We start from the raw sequence: 23,132 nt of genomic DNA, 5'->3' as shown, positions 1-23,132 counted from the left end.
CCTGTTGCCACTGCTGAGTTTTCCAAATTTGCTGGCATATTGAGTGCAGCACTTTAACAGCATCATCTTTTAGGATTTGAAATAGCTCAGTAGGAATTCTATTACCTCCACTAGCAAGTACCTCTTGGCAGTGGGAAGTCTCATCTTCAGACTCAGGCTACACAGTGACCCAGTCGTTAACCATGTCAAATGACTGGAAATCAGTCCTCTTCTTCAGACCTTGCAGTCTCCAAAAATATTTTAAAATATGAATACACAAAAGGTCAATCTCTATTCTCTAAAGAGTTCTTATGAGTTGATTTTTCAAAGAAAACTGACAAATATCTTTAGAAATGGACAGAGGACATTCTGACAAAATAGTAAAAGCGTGAATACTCAATACAAGCAATAACAAAGAAGTACCATTTTCTCTTTAAATTAGAAGGAAAAAAGTAGTAAGCCAGGATATTAATGTGATATGCAGATGAAACTGGTGTTTTCCTAATTATTTTTGGCCATGTAAATTGGAATAATCCATGTAGAAAGTATTTGGTTCTTACCCCTTGATCCCAGAAATCCTATTATAGGGATCTAGTCTAAGGAGATCAACCAAATGACATGCAAAGCCGGATGTACAAAGGAGTTTGCGTGGCACTGTTAGCCAGTGATGACAATTTGAAAGCAACCTTAATGTCCAAAAAATAGGGGATCAGTAAGTTATAGACTATACCCCACCTGGAAGTGTTATGCTGTTAAATACTGGCCATGAACTCTACAAGTAATATATTTTTTTTTAAGTGGTAGGACATGATAAGTGGGAAAAGCCATCTATAGAGCTGAATGCAGCCATACACCGCAGGAGGCTGGAGAGAGTCATGCAAGCAGGCAAGTACCCAAGAAGTCCCTGCATGCCCCCTGGGGCCCTATGATAATGCCTGACATAGTTTCCTTTACTGAAAGACTTAAAAAAAAAAAATCTCATTGGGGAAGGAGGGCAGCTTAGACTTTATCCTCAGAGGTCAGGCTCCTGAGGTCTTGCAAAGTGCTGCCTTGATCCTCCGAAACCCAGCGGACTCACCCAGGATTGGTCACCCTCCAGCCACAGCTGATGAGACTTGCCCGAGCCACAGAGCTGTGAGTGGGAGGCTCCGGGTTAGAATTTCAAGGTCAGTGCCCCTTTAGGATTCCATCTTGTCTCTTGGCCTTGACAATAATTTTTTAAACTGAGAGGTAATTTGGCAGTCATTTATTTTTAGCTTTCTGGATTACCACCATTGTTAATGTGTAATTAAACACATTAGCGTTATTTATCTTTTCCAAGAATTTTTTTCTGGAATCATTTAAGAGTAAGTTGCAGACCTGTTGGCCCCAACTCCCAATCCTTCAGGGTGTATTTCCAAAAGGCAAGGACAGTCGCTTGCATGACCATGTTGTTAGTGTTGTTCAGTTGCTAAGTCATGTCTGACTCTTTGCGACCCCATGGACTGTAGCCCACCAGGCTCCTCTGTCCATGGAATTTCCCAAGCAAGAATAATGGAGCGGGTTGCCATTTCCTTCTCCAGGGAACCTTCCCGATTCAGGGATCGAATCCACATCTCCTGCGTTGGCAGGCAGATTCTTTACCACTGAGACACCTGGGAATAGCACAGGCACCCTATTTTGTAGGATGTCTGTCTCACCCAGGTTGCCTGATGCTTCCTTGTGAGTGGATCTGTTGCAGAAAGGGGGACCCCCTTTAGGGCCCAAGAATGGGTGCTTGTCTAACACCTGGAAATGAATTGTCCAAAGAGGCACACTTACTGACAAAGCAAGAGACTTTGTTGGGAAGGGGCGTCCCCGGGGAGAGCAGTAGGTAAAGGAACCCAGGAGGACTGCCCTGCCATGTGGCTCACAGCCTTGGATTTTATGATGAGGTAATTCATTTCCAGGTAGTCTCTGGCCAATCACTGTGACTCAAGGCCCTTCCTGGTGGTGTGAGTATTGCTCGGCCAAGATGGATTCCAGTGAGGAGGATTCTGGGAGGACGTATGGACTGGAGTCTCCTGTCTCCTTTTGACCTTTCCCAAATTCTTCTGGTTGGTGGTGGCTTGTTAGTTCCCTGTCCCTTACCAGAATCGCCTGGTGAAAAATAACTCATGCAGATGGTTACTGGAGTGAGCAGTGTCAGTCATGTGTCCCCTAACAGATTCAGAATCAGCACTTTGGGCTGAAATCTCACAGAAACTGGTTCTCGCTTGCTACCTGGGGGTGGCTGGCAACTGTGATTTGTACATTTCCTAGTGATGTTCACTTTGATCACTTGGTCGAGGTGTTATCTACCAGTCCCCACTGCAGTTACTCCTTTTCCTTTTGTAGTTAATAAGGATCTTGTCTAGATAAACCTCCTAGAAGTCTCAAGGTCTCACTCAAGGGTTTCATATCCATTGATTCCCATAGCGTTCCAAGGTGAATCTTCTGGTTGTTGCTTCATTTTTAAGTGAAGTGAAAGTGAAAATTGTTCAGTCGTGTCCAACTCTTTGCGACCCCATGGACTATACAGTCCATGGAATTCTCTAGGCCAGAATACTGGAGTGGGTAACCTATCCCTTCTCCAGTGGATCGAAATAGGGTCTCCTGCATTGCAGGTGGATTCTTTACCAACTAAACTGTCAGGGAAGCCAAGGTGTGAGAATATTCCACGTTCAAGGGCAAGTCCTGTATCAAGTCCCTTTGTACTGTGTCTTAGCAGTGGAGGCGGCATTATACCAACACCACGTGATTGATCGATTGCTTGAAACATAGTTGACTTACAATGTTGTGTTAGTTTCAGGTGTATAACACAGATTCAGTTATATATTTATATTCTTTTCTAGATTCATTTTCCTTATAGGTTATTAAAAAATACTGAGTAGAGTTTCCTGTACTATGCAGTAGGTCCTTGTTGTTTATCTATTTTATATATAGTTGTGTGTATATGTTAATCCCAAACACTTAGGATCCTAAATTATCCACCCCCCTCTCCCTTTTGGTAACCATAAGTTTGTGCTTATGTTGTACAGGCATGTAGATAAGCATCTGGGACCATCTGTTTGCAGTTCTCACCTATGAAAGTGCTGGGCAGCCCAGTGGCCATGGGTGGGGTCATTTCCCTTTTGATAAGATAAGCCTAAAACCATCTCTGTCGCCTTGCAGAACACAACCTGCCTTTCAAAATAGCCCCTCTTCCCCTACAAGTGGTGGGCTTCTTCTGAACCAGACGGGCAGGGTCCTTAACTGTCCCCAACACGTGTGCCCTAGGGCCACCGCTGTGCCAGGCATCCGCTGGTGTGTCCTGTGATTGCGGGGGGAGGCTGGGCCAGGGGTGCCACATCTCGCCACGGGCCCGGGCCAAGCTGACCGCCTCCAGCAGCCTTAGGATTTCTTTGGGCTCCACTGAAGTAGGGATAGATGTGGGCATGACCCCTGGCCCAGGTGCCCACCCACCCTCTGGCAGTGGCTGGGAGTTCTGGAGGAAGAGAGAAATCTAGGGCACCCCAGGGTCACCATAAAACCCCCTGCTGTGGGGAGGGGGAAGTTCCCTCGCAGAGAAAAGGGGAACCGTGGGCCCTGCAGGGGAGAGCCTGTGAGCTCTCTAAGCAGACACCGGCTCGCTCACCGAGGGCCCAGTGACAAGGCCCCAGGCGGGCCATGCCTGAATGGGGATGGATGCAGCGGCTGCATGAACAGCACCCCACGCCAGGCGGTGCTCCCCAAAATGACAAGAGCTGAACTGACTTTGTTTTCTGAGAGCGCTGCTACAGTGAGGTCTCTGCACTGCGTTTGCATGTTCGTGGGGGCACCGTGGGTTGCCTCTTGACCCTGCTGGGGCACGGGCAGATGCCACAGGCCTTACCTGGGCCCAGGTGGGCAAGAAAGCATCCCTGTGTGCTACAGAGCGCTCCTCAGCCCCCAGAACCAGGACTGCAGAGCCTGGTGCTGGCAGGGAGTGTTTCGCTTCTGCAGCCAGGGCCGCAGAGTGACCTCGTGGTGGCCTGGCCAGTGGCTGGCGCCCTGAACGCCCACGTCCTGCCCCTCTGCCCGGCACTTCACACTAAGAGCCCATTGTCCGGGCAGAAACCTCCAGGCTTCCTCAGGCCTGGGTTCCTTTCCCCAGGCCCTGCTCCCTGCAGCTGCCTCCCTCTGAGCTGGCTCTGTCCTGCTCCCAAGAGCTTTCTAAATCGGCACATTGTTGCCTGATGGTTTCGTCCTCAGAGCATCTCGGGGTCACGTTCACAGTCATGGCTTTCCGTAGGGCACAGGCCCAGGGACCAGGCTCTGCTGTTTGGGGGAGAAGACCCTCCTGTGGCCTTCCCAGCAAGGGCCACCCACGTAGCAGAGATCTGTAGGAAGGGTGAGGTCTGGTGAGGGGGGAGTGCAGGAATCCATGGTGGACTGAGGTGATTTGGAGCCCGTGGGGGAAGGGTCTTCCCATCGCCGAGTCACCCCAGGTGTTCCCCACCCTGACTGGTGGGACAGATTTCAGAAGATCCCCAACTGGGCAGACTGGGATCTCTGAGGGAAACCCAGAGCGTTGCTCTTGTGGGCACCGGCCACCTCTCGTGGGACTCTAACAAATGCCAGGGAATCCAGGTGTGGGATGTAGCCTGCTCACTGCCCAGCTGATCCTGCATTGGTTCAGCGGTTCACTGGGCAACCAAAGAACGAAGTGAATGCCGAGTTCCACAAGCCAAGCTCATGTCCAGTCTGCAGGACTTTTGTCAGTTTACACCTCCCCTAAGCTTACTGAGGGCCCCCAGCTCTGCAGGTCTGGGTGTGATGAGAGGGGAGGTCCCCTGTGTGTCTCTCCCCTACAGTTGGTAAGACAGCCTCTGCCTTAGTCTGCTCCAGCTGCCCTAACAAAGCCCACAGACTGGGTGGGGCACTTAAACAGCAGACATCCTCCCCTCCAGGTCCCAGAGGCTGGAAGTCTGAGATCCAGGTGTGGGCAGGGCCTCCCCTCCTGGCTTGCAGAGAGCCGTCTGCACCCCGTGTCCTCACGTGGTCGTCCCTCAGTGAGTGTTTGCGTCCAGATCTCTTCTTACAAGGCCATTCCTTGTTGTTCAGTCTCTTAGTCGTGTCTGACTCTTTGTGACCCCAGGGACTGTAGCACATCAGGCTTCCCTGTCCATCACCATTTCCTAGAGCTTCCTCAAACTCATGTCCATTGAGTTGGGGATGCCATCCAACCATCTCATCGTCTGATGCCCCCATCTCCTCCTGTCCTCAATCTTTCCCAGCATCAGGGTCTTTTCCAGTGAGTTGGCTCTTCCCATCAGGTGGCCAACGTATTGACACTTCAGCTCCGATCTCCTCCTGCCCTCAATCTTGCCCTGCATCAGGGTCTTTTCCAGTGAGAGGGCACTTCACATCAGGTGGCCAAAGTATTGGAGCTTCAGAGTCAGTCCTTCCAAAGAATATTCAGGGTTGATTTCCTTTAGGATTGACTGGTTTGATCTCTTTGCAGTCCAAGGGACTCTCAAATCTTGCATGGACACCTGTCCTATTGAATTAGGACCCACCAATGACCTCATTTTGACCTCATCACCTCTTTAAAGACCTTATCCCCAGACATAGTCCTATCTTGATGTTCTAGGGGTTCGGACTTCAACACAGGAGTCTAGGGGAGATGGGGAGACATACCCACCCCGAAACTGCCTCTGAAGGGGGAGGAAGCCAGCTTGGAATCTAGCCTCGGTTTCCAGGCAAACACAGGTGAGAGCTGGGGCTGGATGCCTCTGGGACAAGCTCTTGGTGCCCTTCCAAGTAGGGGATTCTGCTCACAGATGGGCTTCTGTTGTTGTTCAGTCCTGTCTTTGCAACCCCATGAACTGTAGCATACCAGGTTTCCCTGTCCTTTGCCATCTCCTGGAGTTTACTCAAACTCATAGCCATTGAGTCAGTGATGCCATCCAACCATCTCATCCTCTGCCCCCCCCCAACCTTTTTTGTGGTCTTCAGGTGCCTTCCATCTAAGGGACCCCAGCTCTGCTTCTCCTCAGCCTGTATCACAGGTTTGGAGAGAAGGGGTCACCTGCGCTAACCATGTCTCTCCTCAGGCCTTTTCACAGCATCCCCTGCACGTGGTCACATGACTTCCTTCCCTTGGTGGGAGCGGGGAGGGGAGAAAGCTGCCAGTTCAGCCCCCTGCTCTGGGACTTGAGCAGCACGCCTGCCTTTTCTTTCCTCTGGCCGCCTGATGGCTATTGCACTCACAAGACCTCCTCAAAAGTCTTTCAGCACTCAAGGCCCAGTACCTCCTCACATGCCCGCTCTGGCGCCAGCTTCACAGGCTCAGGTTTAGAATGTGGGTCCCAGGTGTCCACATGGAGGGAGGACAGTTTGCTGGCCGCTCTCCATCACCCACATCTGGGCATGAGGGAGAGCTCTCTGACCTTCTGGGTCACGGTCAACTGCAACCCTTGGTCTGTCTCATGTGTGCTGTTGCTAAGCCATATCTTACTTTTTTTGGCTTTATTGTTGTTTTTTCTCTTGATTGATGGTGGTTTTTTTACAGGGATGAAAAGAAGCCTGTTACGTGGTATTGGGTAGGCCAAAAACTTCATTCGCATTTTTCTGTACCATCTTACAGAAAAACCCACCCGAACTTTTTGGCCAGCCCTATACTTGTTAGAAATTAGCAGTAGACTTTTCTGGAAAGTGGCAATTAGGTCATACATGTCTTTGCAGAGTCCCTTCCAGGGTTGCATACCACCAATAGCTCAGGGTGATCGCTTGGTCAGAGAGCAACTTGGCTAATCTGAGGTTGCCAGCCTTTCACCTCGCTCTGTAGGTGAGAACCCGGGGCAGTTTCAGCCCCCATCCTTTTCATCCCTGTCTAGTGGTGACCTGGAGCCAGTTTGTGGGACCCAACTGTTAAATTTCAGGGTATTTTTTGGGCTGGTTGTTAGCTAGAACTATCATTAAAAATTAAATTATTTAAACATACAATTAAATAAATTATATTAAAAACAAGAGTACTACTCAGAACCCCTTTGGTCCTAATTATAGTTTTGTTGATTTGTAAAGCAGATGTCAGCAAACTTTTCCTGTAGAGGACAGGATAATGATTATTTTCAGCTCTGCAGGCCATGTGACCTCCCCGTGCAATTGCTCAGCTCAGCTCTGGTAACTTGCAAGCAGCCATAGGTGACATGTAACCAGTGAGTGTGGCTGTGTGCCAATAAAACTTTATTTTAAAGAACAGACAACAAATTGGGAGATTGGGACTGACATATATATCACTATATATAAATGTATATATATATATATATATATATATATATATTAGTTGCTAAGTCATGTCTCACTCTTGCAACCCCATGGCCTGTAGCCCACCAGGCTCCTCTGTCCATGGGGTTTCTCAGGCAAGAATACTGGAGTGGGTTGCCACTTCCTCCTCCAGGGGATCTTCCTGACCCAGGGATCAAACCCAGGTCTCCTGCACTGCAGGCAGATTCTTTACCGACCAAGCCACCAAGGAGGAGAATGCTCTGTAATGACTTAAATGGGAAAAGAATCTGAAAAAAGAGTGGAAAATACTGTATATTAGCACATATATGGAATCTAGAAAGATGCTACTGATGAACCTATCTACAGGGCAGCAGTGGAGATGCAGAAATAAACAGACTTGTGGACACAGTGGGGGGACAAGGTGGATGATTTGAGATAGTAGCACTGAAACGTACACATTACCATATGTAAAGTGGGTAACCAGTGGGAATTCGCTGTGTAAAGCAGGGAACACAAAGCCAGTGCTCTGTGACAACCTGGAGGGGGTGCGGAATGGGGAGGTTTAAGAGAGAGGAACATATGTATATGTACACCTATGACTAGTTCATGTTGCTATATGGCAGAAACCATCTCAATATTGTAAATTGCTTACTCTCCAATGAAAAGACTATAAAATAAGAATGAAAAGTGGATATATGTATATGTATAACTGATTCACTGCGGTACAGCAGGAACAAACACATTCTAAATCAACTATACTCCAACTTAAAATAAATAAAATGGAAAAATAAGTAAAACACAGACTTTGGGCTGGATTTGGCCTGAGAGCCCTAGTATGTTCGACCCCTGATCTAAAGTTAAGAAAGTGATTAGGAAATGTGAGTGCATGCATGTGTGCTTTAATCATGTCTGACTCTTTAAGACCCTATGGACTGTAGCCTGCCAGGCTCCTCTGTCCTCTGCCTGGATTCTCCAGGCAAGAATATTGGAGTGGGTTGCCATGCCCTCTTCCCGGGGATCTTCCCGACTCAGGGATCAAACCCATATCCTTAAGTCTCCAGCAATGACAGGTGGATTCTTTACCACTAGTGCCACCTGGGAAGCCCCGGAAATGTTAGTAGTAAAGATAAAATGTAAAAGTGCTTCTTGTCTCTGAACCTAAGCCTACGGCCCACATCAAGGCAAGTGGGAAGCCGGATATTCAGGGGGAGGTGATGAGAATGGGCCAGGTCCCAGAGCAGGAAAAAAGAAGAAATATCTTCTGATGTTGGAAAAGTGTTACCTGAGTCACAGAGAAGTTGCTCATGTGAAACGTCATATCAACTTCATATCAAGCCAGTTCCCAGCACTCGTCTAGTGCCCCAGGTCTTCCTCATTTCACTTCCATCTTACTCATTAAGGAAAATGAAAATAGCATCCACCTTCACGTCATGGAACTACTCTAATTGGCTAACTGCAACCATAGGTTGGCTGCGGATACCAGAGTTTGGAAAAAGTCAACAAGAGCATCCTGTGAGAATCAGTTGGCTATATGGAGTGTACAATGAGGAGTATTTTTATTATTATTTACAGATTGTGTGCCTCGCCTCACATCGTTTTAAAAAAAAATAGTGAAGTATGGTTGCTTTACTGCAAGAAATAAAGAACTTAAAGTGGTCCATTTTCAAGAATAACTAGTTTTGAGTGACAGCTTGCTGATGCAATAGTTATAAAACTAGAAAGTCCAGGGAAACAGAGGAAGGGTGGGGTGCCTAGGCTTTTCACGCTGGCTCATTCTATTGGTGAATTCAAAACATAAGAACGGAAATAGGTGTGCAGGAAAGGAGGAAACAAGATGTCAGTGAGGGGCCAGCCCATAAAGACAGAGGAAGTAAACCTAGGCGACATCTAGGAAGATTGTTCACCCCACAGTATTCAGCCAGTGAGGAACTGGAGGAGGGACTTGCATGCTAGGGATAACTTGCGGATAACTTGATCCATGTAGCGACTCTGTGTGAACCTGCCCACCAGACACCCACTAGATGATCTTGCAAGACCATCATTAAAGCCTCACTTCCCGCTGCATGTTGTGTCTCCAAGACCATTCGTTTGAGTTTGGGCTGGTGAACGTGTTTCTCACATTACGATCGATGTGTTAGTTTCTGCTTACAGCAACGTGAATCAGCTCTAAATACACATGTATTCCCTCTTTTTTGGATTTTCTTCGCACAGGTCATCCCAGAGCCCTGAGTAGAGTTCCCTGAGCTATACCGTAGGTTCTCATTAGTTATCTATTTTATGTGTTGTTGTTTAGTCACTAAGTCCTGTCTGACTCTTCTGCAACCCCATGGAGTGTATGTTAGCCTGCCAGGCTCCTCTGTCCATGGGATTTACCAAGCAAGACTACTGGAGCAGGTTGCCATTTTTCTCCAGGGGTTCAATCCAGGGATCAAACCAGTGTCTCTGGTGTCTCTTGCATCTGTAGGTGGATTGTTTACTGACTGGGCCACCTGGGAAGCCGGTCTATTTTATACAAAGTATCAATCGTGTAAATCCCAATCTGTCAATTCATTCCACTCCCCCTTACTCCCCTTTTACTTTGTATTAGTAAAACTCATAATCAGTTTGTGTGTGTGTGTGTATGTGTGTGTGTGTGTATGCAGACATCTTTCTGATGTTAAAACATCACCAACACGCCAGTGTCTTTACCTATAAATTACGCATCTGGTGGAGCCTGCTTGGCAGGGTGATTAGACCATCCCGCCCATTCCCTTCCCACGCTCCCTGAGATCACTCTTTTTCCCACCTCCACCCAGGTACCTCCCAGGCCGCTTCTGGCTCCAGTAAAGCTGCTGTCTGTGCTCAAGTTCAAAGAGCAGCTCTGATTGATCAACCCACAGTCTCAGCCCTTTCAAAACCTTTTGTCTATTTGGTCTTCCCTCTGGCTGTTTTCCAGCACAGACTCAGCTCCAGGCACACCCCAGTCACACAGAGGAGAGACATCACGTAGCTTTTGTCTGTCAGACCAAAAGTTGTAAAACCTGGAAATGTCACCCTGTGGTCCCCAGGTTTCCTTTGGGGGCCCTGGGGATGCTGAGGAGGGAAGGAGGCAGCTTCCTCCTGCCAAGCCTGTGCTGTCTTCCCCCCAGGATGGGGATCCCTGGCTCCCGTCCTGCCAGGGATGGTCTTGACTCACTGCTCTCCCACCTCTAACTTCAGGATTTCTGGTTCAGCCCTTTAACAGAAGTCCCCAACCTCTGGGATCTAATGCCTGATGATCTGAGGTGGAGCTGCTGTAACCATAATAGAAATAAAGTGCACAATGCATGTAATGTGTTTTGTTGTTCAGTCGCTAAGTTGTGTCTTGACTCTTTGCGACCCCATGAACTGCAGCACTCCAGGCTTTTCCATCTTGCACTATCTTCTGGAGCTTGCTCAAACTCATGTCCCTTGAATCGATGTTGCCATCCTCTGTCATCCTCTTCTCCTCCTGCCTTCAATCTTCCCCAGCATCAGGGTCTTCTGATGAGTCAGTTCTTCACATCAGGTGGCCAAAGTATTGGAGCTTCAGCTTCAACATCAGTCCTTCCAATGAATATTCAGGGTTGATTTCCTGTAGGATTGACTGGTTTGATCTCTGTGCTGTCCAAGGGACACTCAACAGTCTTCTCCAACACCACATCCCAAAACCATCCTCCCCTACCCCTCAGTCTGTGGAAAAATTGTCTGCCATGAAACCAGTGCCTGGTGCCCAAAAGGTTGGAGACTGCTGCTTTAAAAGCCTTTCACCTCCTTTCAGTAATGTCCTTGCAGTGAACATTTAAGGAGTAAATTGGGAAAAGCTGTCTTGGCCACTGCGCTCATACTTCATTCATTCAGGAGGTCCTAGTTTTGCCCCGCCACATGCCAGGCACTGGTGTGGATGCTGAGATGGAGCAGTGAGCCCACATGGCCATCGCCTTCTGGAGCTCACAGTGGACACATGTTGTCCTTTACTAGGATGGCGTGAGGTTGTTTTTTTAAAACTGGAGGATAATTGCTTTACAATGTTGTGTTGGTTTCTGCCATACAACAGTGTTCATTGCAGTACTATTTACAATGGCTTGAGTTTTAAAATGGGAAACTTTTATTAAGACAAAATAGTTTGATAACAATATATATTAACTTAATAGATCATTAATTCTTCACAAGACAAGCATTTGGCTTCCCTGGTGGTCCAGTGATTAAGAATCCTCCTGCCAATGCAGGAGACATGGGTTCGATCCCTGGTTCAAGAAGATCCCACATGCCACAGAGCAACTAAGCCCATGTGCCACAACTACTGAGTCTGCACTCTAGAGTCTTCACCCTGGAGCCCTTCTCCACAACAAGAGAAGCCACTGCACTGCAACTAGAGAGTAGCCCCTGCCAATCACAACTGAGAAATCCCTCTCGCAGCAACCAAGACCCAGTGCAACCACAAATAAAGTTTATTTTTTTCTTTTTTTCTTTTTTTTTCACAAATAAAGTTTAAAAAAAAAATAGCACACTCCATTGTAAGTGTAACATAATAATCCCATAATCCTTTGATTTGGGTGGAATTTTGGCCCCTCCTGTTCAAGGGGGACGTGTCGCTTCTGCCTCCGGGCAGCCGGAGCTGCAGGGCTGTGGGGCTCCTGCAGAGGTCAGTGGAGGATGGACACCAAACCTCCCCCAGGCCCAGGGAGCTGACTTTCTCCTTTACATCACCATCCCCGCCCTGCCTCCTCCCCCATCCTGCAGCCTTTGGAGACCTTGATAGAAACACCGCTCTTCTAGCCTCCTTTTCGTAACAGACCAAGTGCAACTGGGATCAAATCATTGTTCCATGACTTTCAGAAAGAGCCGGCATCCCTTACACAGAGCCCTTGAGGTAGAACTGCTTTCCACACTAAGTGTTTTTCTAATGACCCTGTCCTGGTCACTGAGCAGCTGACCTGGGACATAGGCCTGTGTGTCCTCCTGGGGTCACAGGCCTCACACCTCCCTGGCGCCTGCACTGCAGGACTGGATCCTGGATCCTGGGACCTAGGGATGAGCCTGCCTGACATAAACATGGACACACCCTGTCCCGTGTGCGCACCGCTGATCAGTTTATTCTGGTAATGACTGACTACAATGCTCTGCTCCAGGCACCGTGATCATCCCCAGTTGGTGCAGAAAAACACTGATGTGTTGCAGCCACGCGGGGCAGGCCCGAGACTTGGACCCATCCTGTTGCATCACCGTCCAAGCTCTTAACTACCCTGCAGGCCTCCACATTAGCTTGTTTGTGTCCCTCTCACCGACTTGAAAGGTTTTTGGGGGAGACTGGTGTGGGGACCACCGGGGAGGGGCCTTGGGGCTCAGCCCTAATCTGGGCTGTGTTGCCATTGTGTTAAACTCTAGAAAAGTCCATCCAGCACTGCCTTGAGAGGGGGCTCTGCCCCTGCTCTAAGCTTTAGAGGGTCTCCTTGGGCTTCTCTGGTGGCTTAGATGGTAAAGAATCTGCTTGCAATGCAGGAGACTTGGGTTTGATCCCCAGGTTGGGAAGATCCCCTGGAGAAGGGAATGGCTACCCACTCCAGTATTCTTGCCTGGAGAATTCCATGAACAGAGTAGCCTGGCGGGCTACAGTCCATGGGGTCACAAGGAGTCAGACAGGACTGAGCAATTAACACACTTGGATCCTTGCCAGGGCCCAAGAAGATGTGTCTGCCTAGAGCCCGCCCCCTCTTCTAGTTCCTGCTACAGCTGCACGGGACCCTGACAGCCCCAAGACACCAGTGTATGTATGCACTCCCGGACCCAGGCTGGCCACGGGGGCCTGTCTGCTAGTGGAGTGTGTGGATGATATTTGGCCGCGTGGGCTAATGTTTGCAGGTTGGTGCCCAGGCCTCCCAATGCAGGAAGGAGCTGGCTGTTCTGGTGCTATGGTGTGTGATTTTAGTCACTCAGTCGTGTCCACGGGATTTTCCAGGCAAGAGTACTGGAGTGGGTTGCTATTTCCTTCTCCAGAGGATCTTCCTGACCCAGGGATGGAACCCCTGTCTCCCACACTGTAGACAGACGCTTTACCATCTGAGCCACCCGGGAAGTGAGAGTGCTGTAGCATCCTAGGCTCTGAGGAGCCTGGCAATTCTGAATTTGAACCCAGCCTCCCAGCGCTTGGGAGGCTGTGTGTGTCCAGGTAGGAGGCCAGGACATCCCCTGTGTCCCCTTTCCTGGGCTTGGGCAGAGCAGGCTGGATTGGGGGCTTTGAGGACTCCCGCCCCTCTGCTCTCCAGGGACCCTGTCTGCTGCGGCCTTGGGAGAGCACTGGCCTTGTCTGCGCAGCATCCCGGTCTCTTCGCCCTTCCTGGCTTTGCTAGGAGCTGGGTCTGACCTCACCGCGGCCTGTTTGCTCCTTCCTCCTCAGCTGGGGGGTTCCGCTGGCCATCACCGTGGCAGCCGTGGCTCTGAAGAAGATCGGCTACGACGCCTCGGACGTGTCGGTGGGCTGGTGCTGGATCAACCTGGAGGCGGAGGACCGGGTGCTGTGGATGCTGCTGACCGGGAAGCTGTGGGAGCTGCTGGCCTACGTCACCCTGCCCGTGCTCTACCTCCTCATCCGGAAGCACATTCACCGGGCGGTAGGTGCCCCCGGGGGGCCCGCCTGAGCTCTGTGTGGCCAGCGTGTCCCGGCGTCGGGGCCGGCCATCTCAGGGGAAGGACCAGTGTCCGGGGAGAGTGAGGGAGGGTTTGCTCTGCATCACTCACCGTGACGCATGCCGAATTTTATAAGCACCGTGGGTTGTCTTGTTTGCTAATTACACAGCCCCGTCGGGGCGGGTCCTTTTATTCCTTCGTTTGTGGATAAGGAAACAAGGCTCACCAAGGTTAAGGGGCTCTCCAGACTCCTAGTGTCCTAGGAGGCTACGAGCGCAGCCTGCGGTCTGGGCCACAGCTCTCTACTGCCCCCTCCTGGACAGACCCATGCAGCTGTTTAACCTTGAAAGGAACCTGGATGAAAGATGCTTGCGTGCAGATGAGCACTAGCCAAATAAGAATTGACCCGGCAGGGCCCCACCCACACACCCTCCCCCCAAGGTGGGGGAGGGGAGGCCACAGACTTCCATAATCAGTGGTACAAATAATTCACTTCTTATTCTTGGTGATTAAAATATCCTAAGTGGTAGATTTTTCGGGCTCTCAGGAATTCAATAGACTGGGCTGATCAGAAGTCTGCTAGTTCTGGCAGGAAATTCTCGGAAAGAATGTTTTCCCTCTGATAATCCGACCGAATTGTTCCTTATGCTGGACTACCAGTTCGTTTCTGCAGATGTAAAGTACAGGCTTTCTCCTAGCCACGTCCAAGTCCTTGTTGTGATTGTTAAGTCACTAAGTTGTGTCTGACTCTTTTGCAATCCCATGGACTGTAGCCCGCCTGTAGCCAGGCTCCTCTGTCCATAGGATTTCCCAGGTGAGAATCCTGGAGTGGGTTGCCATTCCTTTCTCCGGGGGATCTTCCCAACCCAGGAATCGAAACCACATCTGCATTGGCAGATGGATTCTTTACTGCTGACCCAGCAGGGAACCCAATCAAGTGCAAACTACTACCCCAGAAATGCTCAGATTAGCCCATCCATTGATCTGCTCAAGCATTCATTCAGTGCATTTTTGTTGAGCATCTACTATACATAAAAGTTCTGTGTGGCAATGGGAGTTTCTAATGAGAATTCAAGCATGGTTCCTGCACTCCTAGGAGGAGGCAGAGATGTAACTCCAATGGAAGATAAAATATGGCATGTGGCTGGTGTGGTAGCAGAGTGAAAGCTCTGGGGACAGATTTCCTGGCTCATCCTGCTGATGTGGTGCCTGTCTTTCTGTTTTGCTCTGCGTTTTCAAGACTGAAATTGTAGGGGAGAATGTCCCCATCTTTCGAGTGTGCTGCAGGCTCAATGGCCATTTCCAAGTGTGTGAGGTGCTCCTCGCAGCTGTCTGAGACCTGATCCCCACCCTGTACTCCTATCTGTCTCCTGAAACACACACTTCGGGTTTTGTTTTTACTTGAAAATCTACCTGATTCTCACTCCTCCCTGCCGCCCTCTTGTGGCTCAACTTGGAGTCACTGACAGAGATGCTGGCAGGTGTACCAATGGGTCTGAGATCCTCTCGGTCTCTGAAGGGCTTTTTAGTTGGTCTTCTGTCTGGGCTGGGGGTGCCCTTCTCACCCCCTATTTCCTACTGCCCTAGGAGGGTTCCAGGGCTCCCAGATGGAAGTTCCCAGAAGCCCCACCAGGCTCTGCCCAGGACTCCCCCCTCCCCGCCCACCCCCCCCAGCTGCAGCTCTTGCCTGTGTCTTTCTTTTTTTTTTTTTCTTTTGGCGGTTTGGCCACCTGATGCGAAGAGCTGACTCATTTGAAAAGACCCTGATGTTGGGAAAGATTGAAGGCAGGAGGAGAAGGGGACGACAGAGGATGAGATGGTTAGATGGCATCACCGACTCAATGGACATGAGTTTGGGGAAACTCTGGGAGCTGGTGATGGACAGGGAGGCCTGGCGTGCTGAGGTTCATGGGGTCACAAAGAGTCGGACACAACTGAGCGACTGAACTGAACTGAACTGATGGGGCATGTATGTGGGAGGGAGCTTGTGCAGAGGCCCGGGGGTGGGGTGTGCCTGGCATGTTTGGAAGATTAGGAGGTCTGTGTGGCTGGAGCAGAATAAACATGAGGAATGTGGCAGGAATGAGGTCAGAGAGAGCTAGAGTTGGGGATTTTGTAAGGAACGTATGAAATGAGGAGTCACCAAGAGCTTGGAGTGGAAGACTGGCTTGATCTGACTTAGGTCTGTGTTGTTGTTTTAATTTTTACAATGTTGTGTTGGTTTCTGCCATACAACAGTGTGAATTGGACATAATTGTACATACATCCCCTCCCTCCATAGCCTCCCTGCCCTCCCGTCCCCCACCACAGAGCACCACACAGGGCTCCCTGTGCTATCCGGCAACTTCTCAGCAGCCATCCAGCTTATGGGGGCTTCCCTGGAGGCTCAGATGGTAAAGAATCTGCCTGCCATGCAGGAGACCTGGATCCCTGGGTCAGGAAGATCCCCTGGAGAAGGGAATGGCTACCTACTCCAGCATTTTTGCCTTGGGAAATCCCACAGACAGAGGAGCCTGGCAGGCTACAGTCCATGGGGTCACAAAGAGTCAGATATGACTGAGTGACTAGCGCTTTTGTCTGTCTTATGCCTGATAGTGTATATATGTTGATGCTACTTTCTCTCTTTGTCCCACTTTCTCCTTCCCTCACTGGGTCCACAAGTCTGTTCTCTGTATCTTTGTCTCCATTGCTGCCCTGCAGATAGGTTCATCAGTACCATTTTTCTAGATTCCCTATATATGTGTTAATATATGATATTTGTTTTTCTCTTTCTGACTTACTTCAGTCAGTATAACAGGCTGTAGGTTCATCCACCTCACTAGAACTGACTCAGATTTTTTATGGCTGAGTAATATGCCATTATGTATATGTACCACATCTTCTTTATCCATTCATCTGTCAGTGGACATCTAGGTTGCTTCTGTGTCCTGGCTGTTGTAAATAATGCAGTAATGAACATTGGTTTTCAAGGAACCATGCTGCATTTGTGTTGAGAGTGACGTTGCGGTGGGGAGGGGGTTGGGGTGGTCAGGGCGACGGAGGGAGACCAGTGAAGAGGCAGTGGCAACCGTCCAGAGAAGTGGTGGAGGTGCCTGGACCTGGCTGGTGGCGGTGACCGTGGACAGAACTTCCAGGTCTGGGTCTGTTTTGAAGGCAGGACCTGCAGGGCTTGCCTTTGGGGCGGACGTGAGCTGTCGCACGGAGACAGGAACCAAAGACCACTCCCAAGCTTGGGGCCCAGGCAGCTGGAAGGACAGGGCTCCTGTTAGCTGAGATGGGAAAGCAGGCAGTAGGCTTGGGCGCGAGGTCAGGCATCTGTTGTGAACATGAGAGGCTTCCGACATGCTTTAGACACCCACGTGAGGATGTGGAGTGGCCAGTGGGTGGATAAGACGGGCCGGAGATGGAACTTGGGCTGCCAGCCTCAGGCACTGCATGCCTCACGTCCTCCCGCTCCATCCAGTGTGTGTCCCCAGGAGGAGTGGGGAGACAGCAGCCCAGGGCAGGGGAGGGAGTGGGGAGGAGGGCCCCAGCTCACGTCACTCATCTCACATCTGCTCTCTGCCTTCCCCGCACAGCGCGAGGAGCTCTCAGAGTACCGGCCCATCGTCTCCGAAGTGCACCGGCTCCAGCGCCACACCTCTGTGGCCGATAAGAAGCTGGTCCTCATCCCGCTCATCTTCATTTGCCTCCGGGTCTGGAGCACCGTGCGCTTCGTCCTGACCCTCTGTGGCTCCCCAGCGGTGCGGATGCCGGTGCTGGTGGTTTTGCATGTAGGTCTGCCCTCCCCTGCCTGGCCGGCCGCAGGGTCAGCGGGGCAGGCAAGCCCCAACGCTCCGTCCAGCCTGGGCGGGTTGGGGGGCCCTGCTCCCCTGTGCCCTCCTCCATGCCCTGCCTGACAGGGAGCCTTGACGAGAGAAGGTGGAAGGTCAGCGTGCCTCCAGGGCAGCCCGTGGGCATTGAGTTGCTGTCCCATGGCCTAGGAGTAACCCCAGGACAGTGGACTGACCCTTAGCCCTTCCAAACCCAGAAGACTCAAGGCATGCCTTCAAGTTCAGGCCTGCCGGTGCTCTGTCGGGGGTCCTGGTGGCCAGGGTGGGACCCAGGATGGGTCCCCAGAGGTGGAGACGAGGTCCTGGGTCCCCTGCTCCTCCCTGCCTGTGTTGCTCAGACCCGCTCAGCCCTGGCACTCATGCGTCTTCCTTTCTCCCTGCCAGGGCATTGGGAACACCTTCCAGGGAGGCGCCAACTGCATCATGTTCGTCTTCTGCACCCGCGCAGTCAGGACCCGACTCCTCTCTCTCTGCTGTTGCTGCACCCCTCAGCCTCCCGCCGCCGAGAGCCTGGCCGGCCCTCCCAAGGCCCCTGTGCCCTCCAAGAGCGAGTCTCAGAGGCCCAGGCGGACCCCAAACGAACTTCCAAGCACCTGAGCTGCTTCCCTCCTAGTTCCGGGCGTGGGTGCGGCCGACCTGGGGCCTCCTGCTGTTGCAGCTCCTGACCCCCATGGGGAGCAGCGCAAACTCAGCTTGTCTACCTCCTCGACCCTCAGGCACATCCCCCTCACGCCGCGTCCTTCGGCACTGGGGGGGATTCCGTCAGCACAAGGGCTGCACTGAGAGTCAGGGAAACCAGTGGTTCATGAGCACTGCCAGTTGGCCTTGTGGTCCAGGAGTCTGGGGCCCCTGACCACACGGCACTGTTTACAGTCGGAGGGACCCACATGGGTGGGAAAGGCAGCAAGAGATACATGTACAACTGTGCACCCATCCTCAATAAACTGTCAGGGTGCCAAAGAAAGGGGCCCCCACCGAGATAACACAGAGCAGATTCCTGGTTTGTCAGAGCGTCAGGATTCCCCTGAGAGCCTGGCTTTTCCTGGATGGCTTTACTGGTCAATGCAAGGGTCAGTTACCTTGAACCAGGAGGTTCCCTAGTGACCAGCATGGGCACAGCTTCACACAGCGGCTCAGGATGGCCAGTCTGCAGGGGCCTCCTGAATTGTGTCCATGGGCTCCCTGCCCTTGATGGAGATGGTGTGGCCAGGATCCAGACTCCTGCCTCCATGAGACACTTAACGTTGGGGAAGGATTGGGCTTCCCTGGTGGCTCAGATGGTAAAGAATCTGCCTACAATGCAGGAGACCCAGGGATGGAGCCCTGGAGAAGGGAATGGCTACCCACTCCAGTAATTCTTGCCTGAAGATTGCTGATTTACTCACTTTCTAGGTTAATTTTTTATAGGAAAGGCAACCAGAGAGTTAGGAAATCACCCAAATACTGATTTTTTCCTGAAGGGGAAAGTTAGGGGAATTGGTTGGGGGGCATGACACATGCATCCTGGGGTGATTTGAAAGAAAAAGGATTTAAAAGAAGCATCCGTTAACTCTATTGTCTATGACTCTTCCACCACCCCTTTCCTCTTTAGGTCAGAAAACAGTTTCTCTGTTAAGTCACAGAAGCCACTGGCTAAGAAGGGAGGTGTACCTGTCACTGGGACGGGGGGCTTGAGGAGGAGGAGTCGAACTTAACAGGTGCTGCCCCTCCATTAGGTGCCCCTTCCGTGGGTCCCACGAGCACTCTGCATAACTGCAGAGATGTTCTAAACCCGTAAAATGGTTCTGGATTAAAATCAAAGCCACAGCTACTGTTGATCCCTTTTTTACTCTCAAAAGCAAAATCTGTAACAGGAAGAGACTGGAAGGAAGAGTCCTCTACAGAACTAGGTCGAAAACGCTCTTGTTGGGTTTCTTTTTTAAAAAAGATTTTATGAAAATCAGCAAGGGGTGAACATCCCTTTAGGATTCAGAGAAAGTTCCGGGCTGCTTGGCAGGAGGGTACTCTGCTTACAGAAATGGCCTACGTTGGGGGAGTTGGTGTTCCCCTAAGGATGTTACAGCACACCTTGGGGGCCCAGAGGGTAAAGAGCCTCACGTTAGCTTCTAGAATGGAGCAGAAATTCAGGAAGTTGCTGCTGCAAAGAGGAAAATCAGTCATGGGTGAGTTAGAGTATGGGCCCCAGGGGAGAATGATGCTAGACTACCTCCAGTTCTCAAGGGGGCCCCAGAGGCCTTGGATCAGATGGTGCAACACTGCTGCCTGCTGGGCGTGGCCTCTAAGGACGAGCCTGAGACCTGGGTTTCCCCAGACCGGATGTAGCCAGGAAACACCTGCAGAAGGAGTCCGGCACAGCGAAGAGCACCTCTGCTGTGCTGTCTGCTTTTCTGAAAATCACCCCAAAGATGCACCTATTTCCATTCCCTCCCTCTGCTCCCCACCCCATCTCTGTAGATGGGTGAAAGTGTTCCTGTGAGTGGGGAACAGGTGAGGGCAGGGGAGGGACTCGTTCTTGTGCCCAGAGGCTGGCAAACAGCAGCATCTCCTTTCTCAGTCAGGTCAGTCTAGCTGGGCGGGTGGAGTTCAGAGCAGTAGAACGAGTAGAATAAAGCCCCTTTCTGAACTCCAGGAGGGGTTCCTGCCTCATATGAGAGCAAGACAGAAGTGCGTTCCTCTTACACGCGGTGGGGCTCCTGTGGGTTCTCTCTCTGTGTCAGTGTAGTTAAAGGTTATCTACCCTCATTTCTCAGGCACCGCTGGATGACCTCAGCCTGCACAGGGGCTGTGAGCTCAGCCCGAGCCCCGCTCTTCTCAGGCACTTTTTGAACCTTGGTCTTTTTCTCAGGTTTACTAAGCACTTTCTGCCTCTTTGTACTTCTGAGCTTCTGAATTGTGTCTGTTTTCGGTTTTTGTGTGTGTGTGTGTTTGTTTTTTAATAAAGATTATGACTTTAGCCTTGGTTGAAGGTGCAGACAGAGCTCTGCATGCATCCATGACAAGAAAAAGAATGTTTTTGCAGACTTCCTGTAGCAGCATAATGACATTGAGAGAGGTTTTTTTGCACATGCAAAGTTGTCATGAAAACCCTGACTGGGTCAAGGCCAATGTGGCTATTTTAAATAAAATATTTTTCTTTTGTGTATTTGGTAAACTGATTGCCGTTGATGTAGGTAGAGCTGGGCAGGGTGGCTCAGACTGATCTGTGCTGTAGGGGCATGGCCAGCACCTTCCACACCGTTGGGCCCTGGAGACAATGTCTGGGTCCTTGTCTGTGGGCAAAAGCAGCCAAGTGGGAGGCCACCTGGTTGGCACCTGAGTTTGCCTGATAGAGACACTGGTGTTGGTGGTGGTTGGAGGACAGGGGTAGTGGTGTTTAGAATACAGATTCCCAGGCCCCTTCCCATCTGAGGATCAACAGATCCAAGTTTCAGGGGCTCACAGCTTGAGGCTAAACTCTCCTGAGTGAGACACTTCAGCCACTGAGCCACCAGCCCTGTCTCCCTGCATGATTTTATCATGAGGCTCAGTGACCCACTGCAGTGGCTGCTAAGGTTCCCTGGTGGCTGGGGACTGCTGGAGCACAAGCGCTCTCAGCCTTCCAGAACCAACCATCAGAGCCCACTGTCTCACTCTATGCAGACCCTCACAGCCCATGCAGCCCTGCCTTCACGTCTCTTTTTTTTTTTAACTGCTATATCTTGGGGAACTTTGCTTCCCAAAGTGCTGCTTGTTAATTTGTTCGATTTCCTGGATTTTGTAAGGCTAAAAATACATTCACTATCAAGAGGATGAAAGGACAAGCCACAGACTGAAAGAAAATATATGCAAAAGAGATGATGGATGTTAGCTTATTGTCATCATTTCACACTATTGGTGAATCACCATCACACTATACGCTTTGATACAACTTAAGGATATGTGTCAACTATTTCTCAGTGAAACTGGGAGGAGGGGGAGACACATCTGTATCTTACCAACATACACAGTGGACTGTCTAACACTCAGGAAGAAGAAAACAACCTGATTAAGAAATGGGGCAAAGACCTTAACAGGTGCCTACCAAATATTAATAAGACATCGGTGGCAAATATGCATTTGAAAAGATGCTCCACATCTCCTGTTAACAGGTAACACAAATTAGAACAAGGAGACACTACTACACACCTAGGAGAACGGCCAAGATCCAGAACAATGACACCACCAAATGCTGGGAAGTATGTGGAGCAACAGGAGCTCTCATTCACTGCTTATGGGAATGCGACATAGTGCAGCCACACTGGAAGAGCGTTGTGTGGTTTCTTCTTATGCTGTTACCGTACAATCCACCCATTGTGCTCCTTGCTATTTACCCAAACAAGTGGAAAACTTATGTCCTCACAAAAACCTACGTATGAATGTTTGTAGCAGCTTTATCCATAACTGCCCAAAGCTTGGAAGCAATCAAGATACCCTTCAGTAGGTGAATGGATAAATAAACTGTGGTGCACCCAGACAGTGGGGCTTCCCTGGTCGCTCAGGGGTAAGGAATCTGACTGCCAATGCAGGAGACAAGGGTTTGATCCCTGGGTCAGGAAGATTCTCTTGAGCAGCAAATGGCAACCCACTCCAGTGTTCTTGTCTGGGAAATTCCATGGACAGAGGAACCTGGCAGGTTACAGTCCATGGGGTCACAAAAGAGTCAGACATGACTTAGCAACTAAACAACAATCCAGACAGTGGAACATTACTCAGCATTAAATGGAAAAGAGCTGTGAAGTCATAAAAAGATAGGAAACTTAAATGCATTCCTAAGTGAAAGAAGCCAGTCTGCAAAGGCTATATCCTGTATGATTCCAACATAAGATATCCTGGAAAGGGCAAGAATGATGGAGACAGAAAAGACTAGTGGTTGCCAGGGGCTGAGGAAGAGAGGTGGAACACAGGGAGTTTTTAGGGCAGTGAAAACACTCTGTATGACCCTGGTTCGGGATGATCCCCTGGAGGAGGGCACAGTGACCCACTCCAGTATTCTTGCTTGGAGCATCCCATGGACAGAGGAGCCTGGTGGACCACAGCCTATAAGGGTTGCAAAGAGTCAGACATGACTGAAGTGACTTGCCACAACATGGACCCTGTGATGATGGATACTTGTCAACACAGATTTATCTAAACACACAGGATGTCCAACACCAAGAGGGACCCCTGATGTAAACTGTGCACTCTGGGTGGTAATGACATGTTAGCACATCTTCATCCCAAGTAACAGGTGAACCATTGGTGGGAGGTGTTGATGATGGAGAGAGTTGTGCAAGAGTGGGAGCAAGGGTCACATTGAAAATCTGTATCTTCCCTTTGATTTTGCTATAAACCTAAAACTCCTCTAAAAATAAAGTCTTAATATAATTAAGTAATTGAAAAATACATAGACTAGCCCCTAGAAATGGCTTGCATCTTTTTTATATTAATTTT

At 50.2% G+C, this 23,132-nt stretch overlaps 1 protein-coding gene across 2 annotated transcripts in view; it reads left to right on the top strand.

The window, feature by feature from the left end:
- The window catches only part of GPR157 (G protein-coupled receptor 157), a 67,096-nt gene extending 46,272 nt beyond the window's left edge, over positions 1-20,824 (top strand). For both annotated transcript variants that reach the window (XM_043485335.1, XM_043485334.1), the window contains 3 exons: positions 13,622-13,835; positions 17,430-17,624; positions 18,069-20,824. In XM_043485335.1, coding sequence (XP_043341270.1) covers positions 13,622-13,835; positions 17,430-17,624; positions 18,069-18,281 — 622 coding nt within the window. In that variant the 3' untranslated portion in view covers positions 18,282-20,824. The remainder of the gene's footprint in view (positions 1-13,621; positions 13,836-17,429; positions 17,625-18,068) is intronic.
- Positions 20,825-23,132: the final 2,308 nt, after the last annotated feature.

Source organism: Cervus canadensis, chromosome 13 (assembly GCF_019320065.1).
Source record: "Cervus canadensis isolate Bull #8, Minnesota chromosome 13, ASM1932006v1, whole genome shotgun sequence".
NCBI lineage: Eukaryota > Metazoa > Chordata > Mammalia > Artiodactyla > Cervidae > Cervus > Cervus canadensis.
This window is presented reverse-complemented; position numbering and strand designations above follow the sequence as displayed.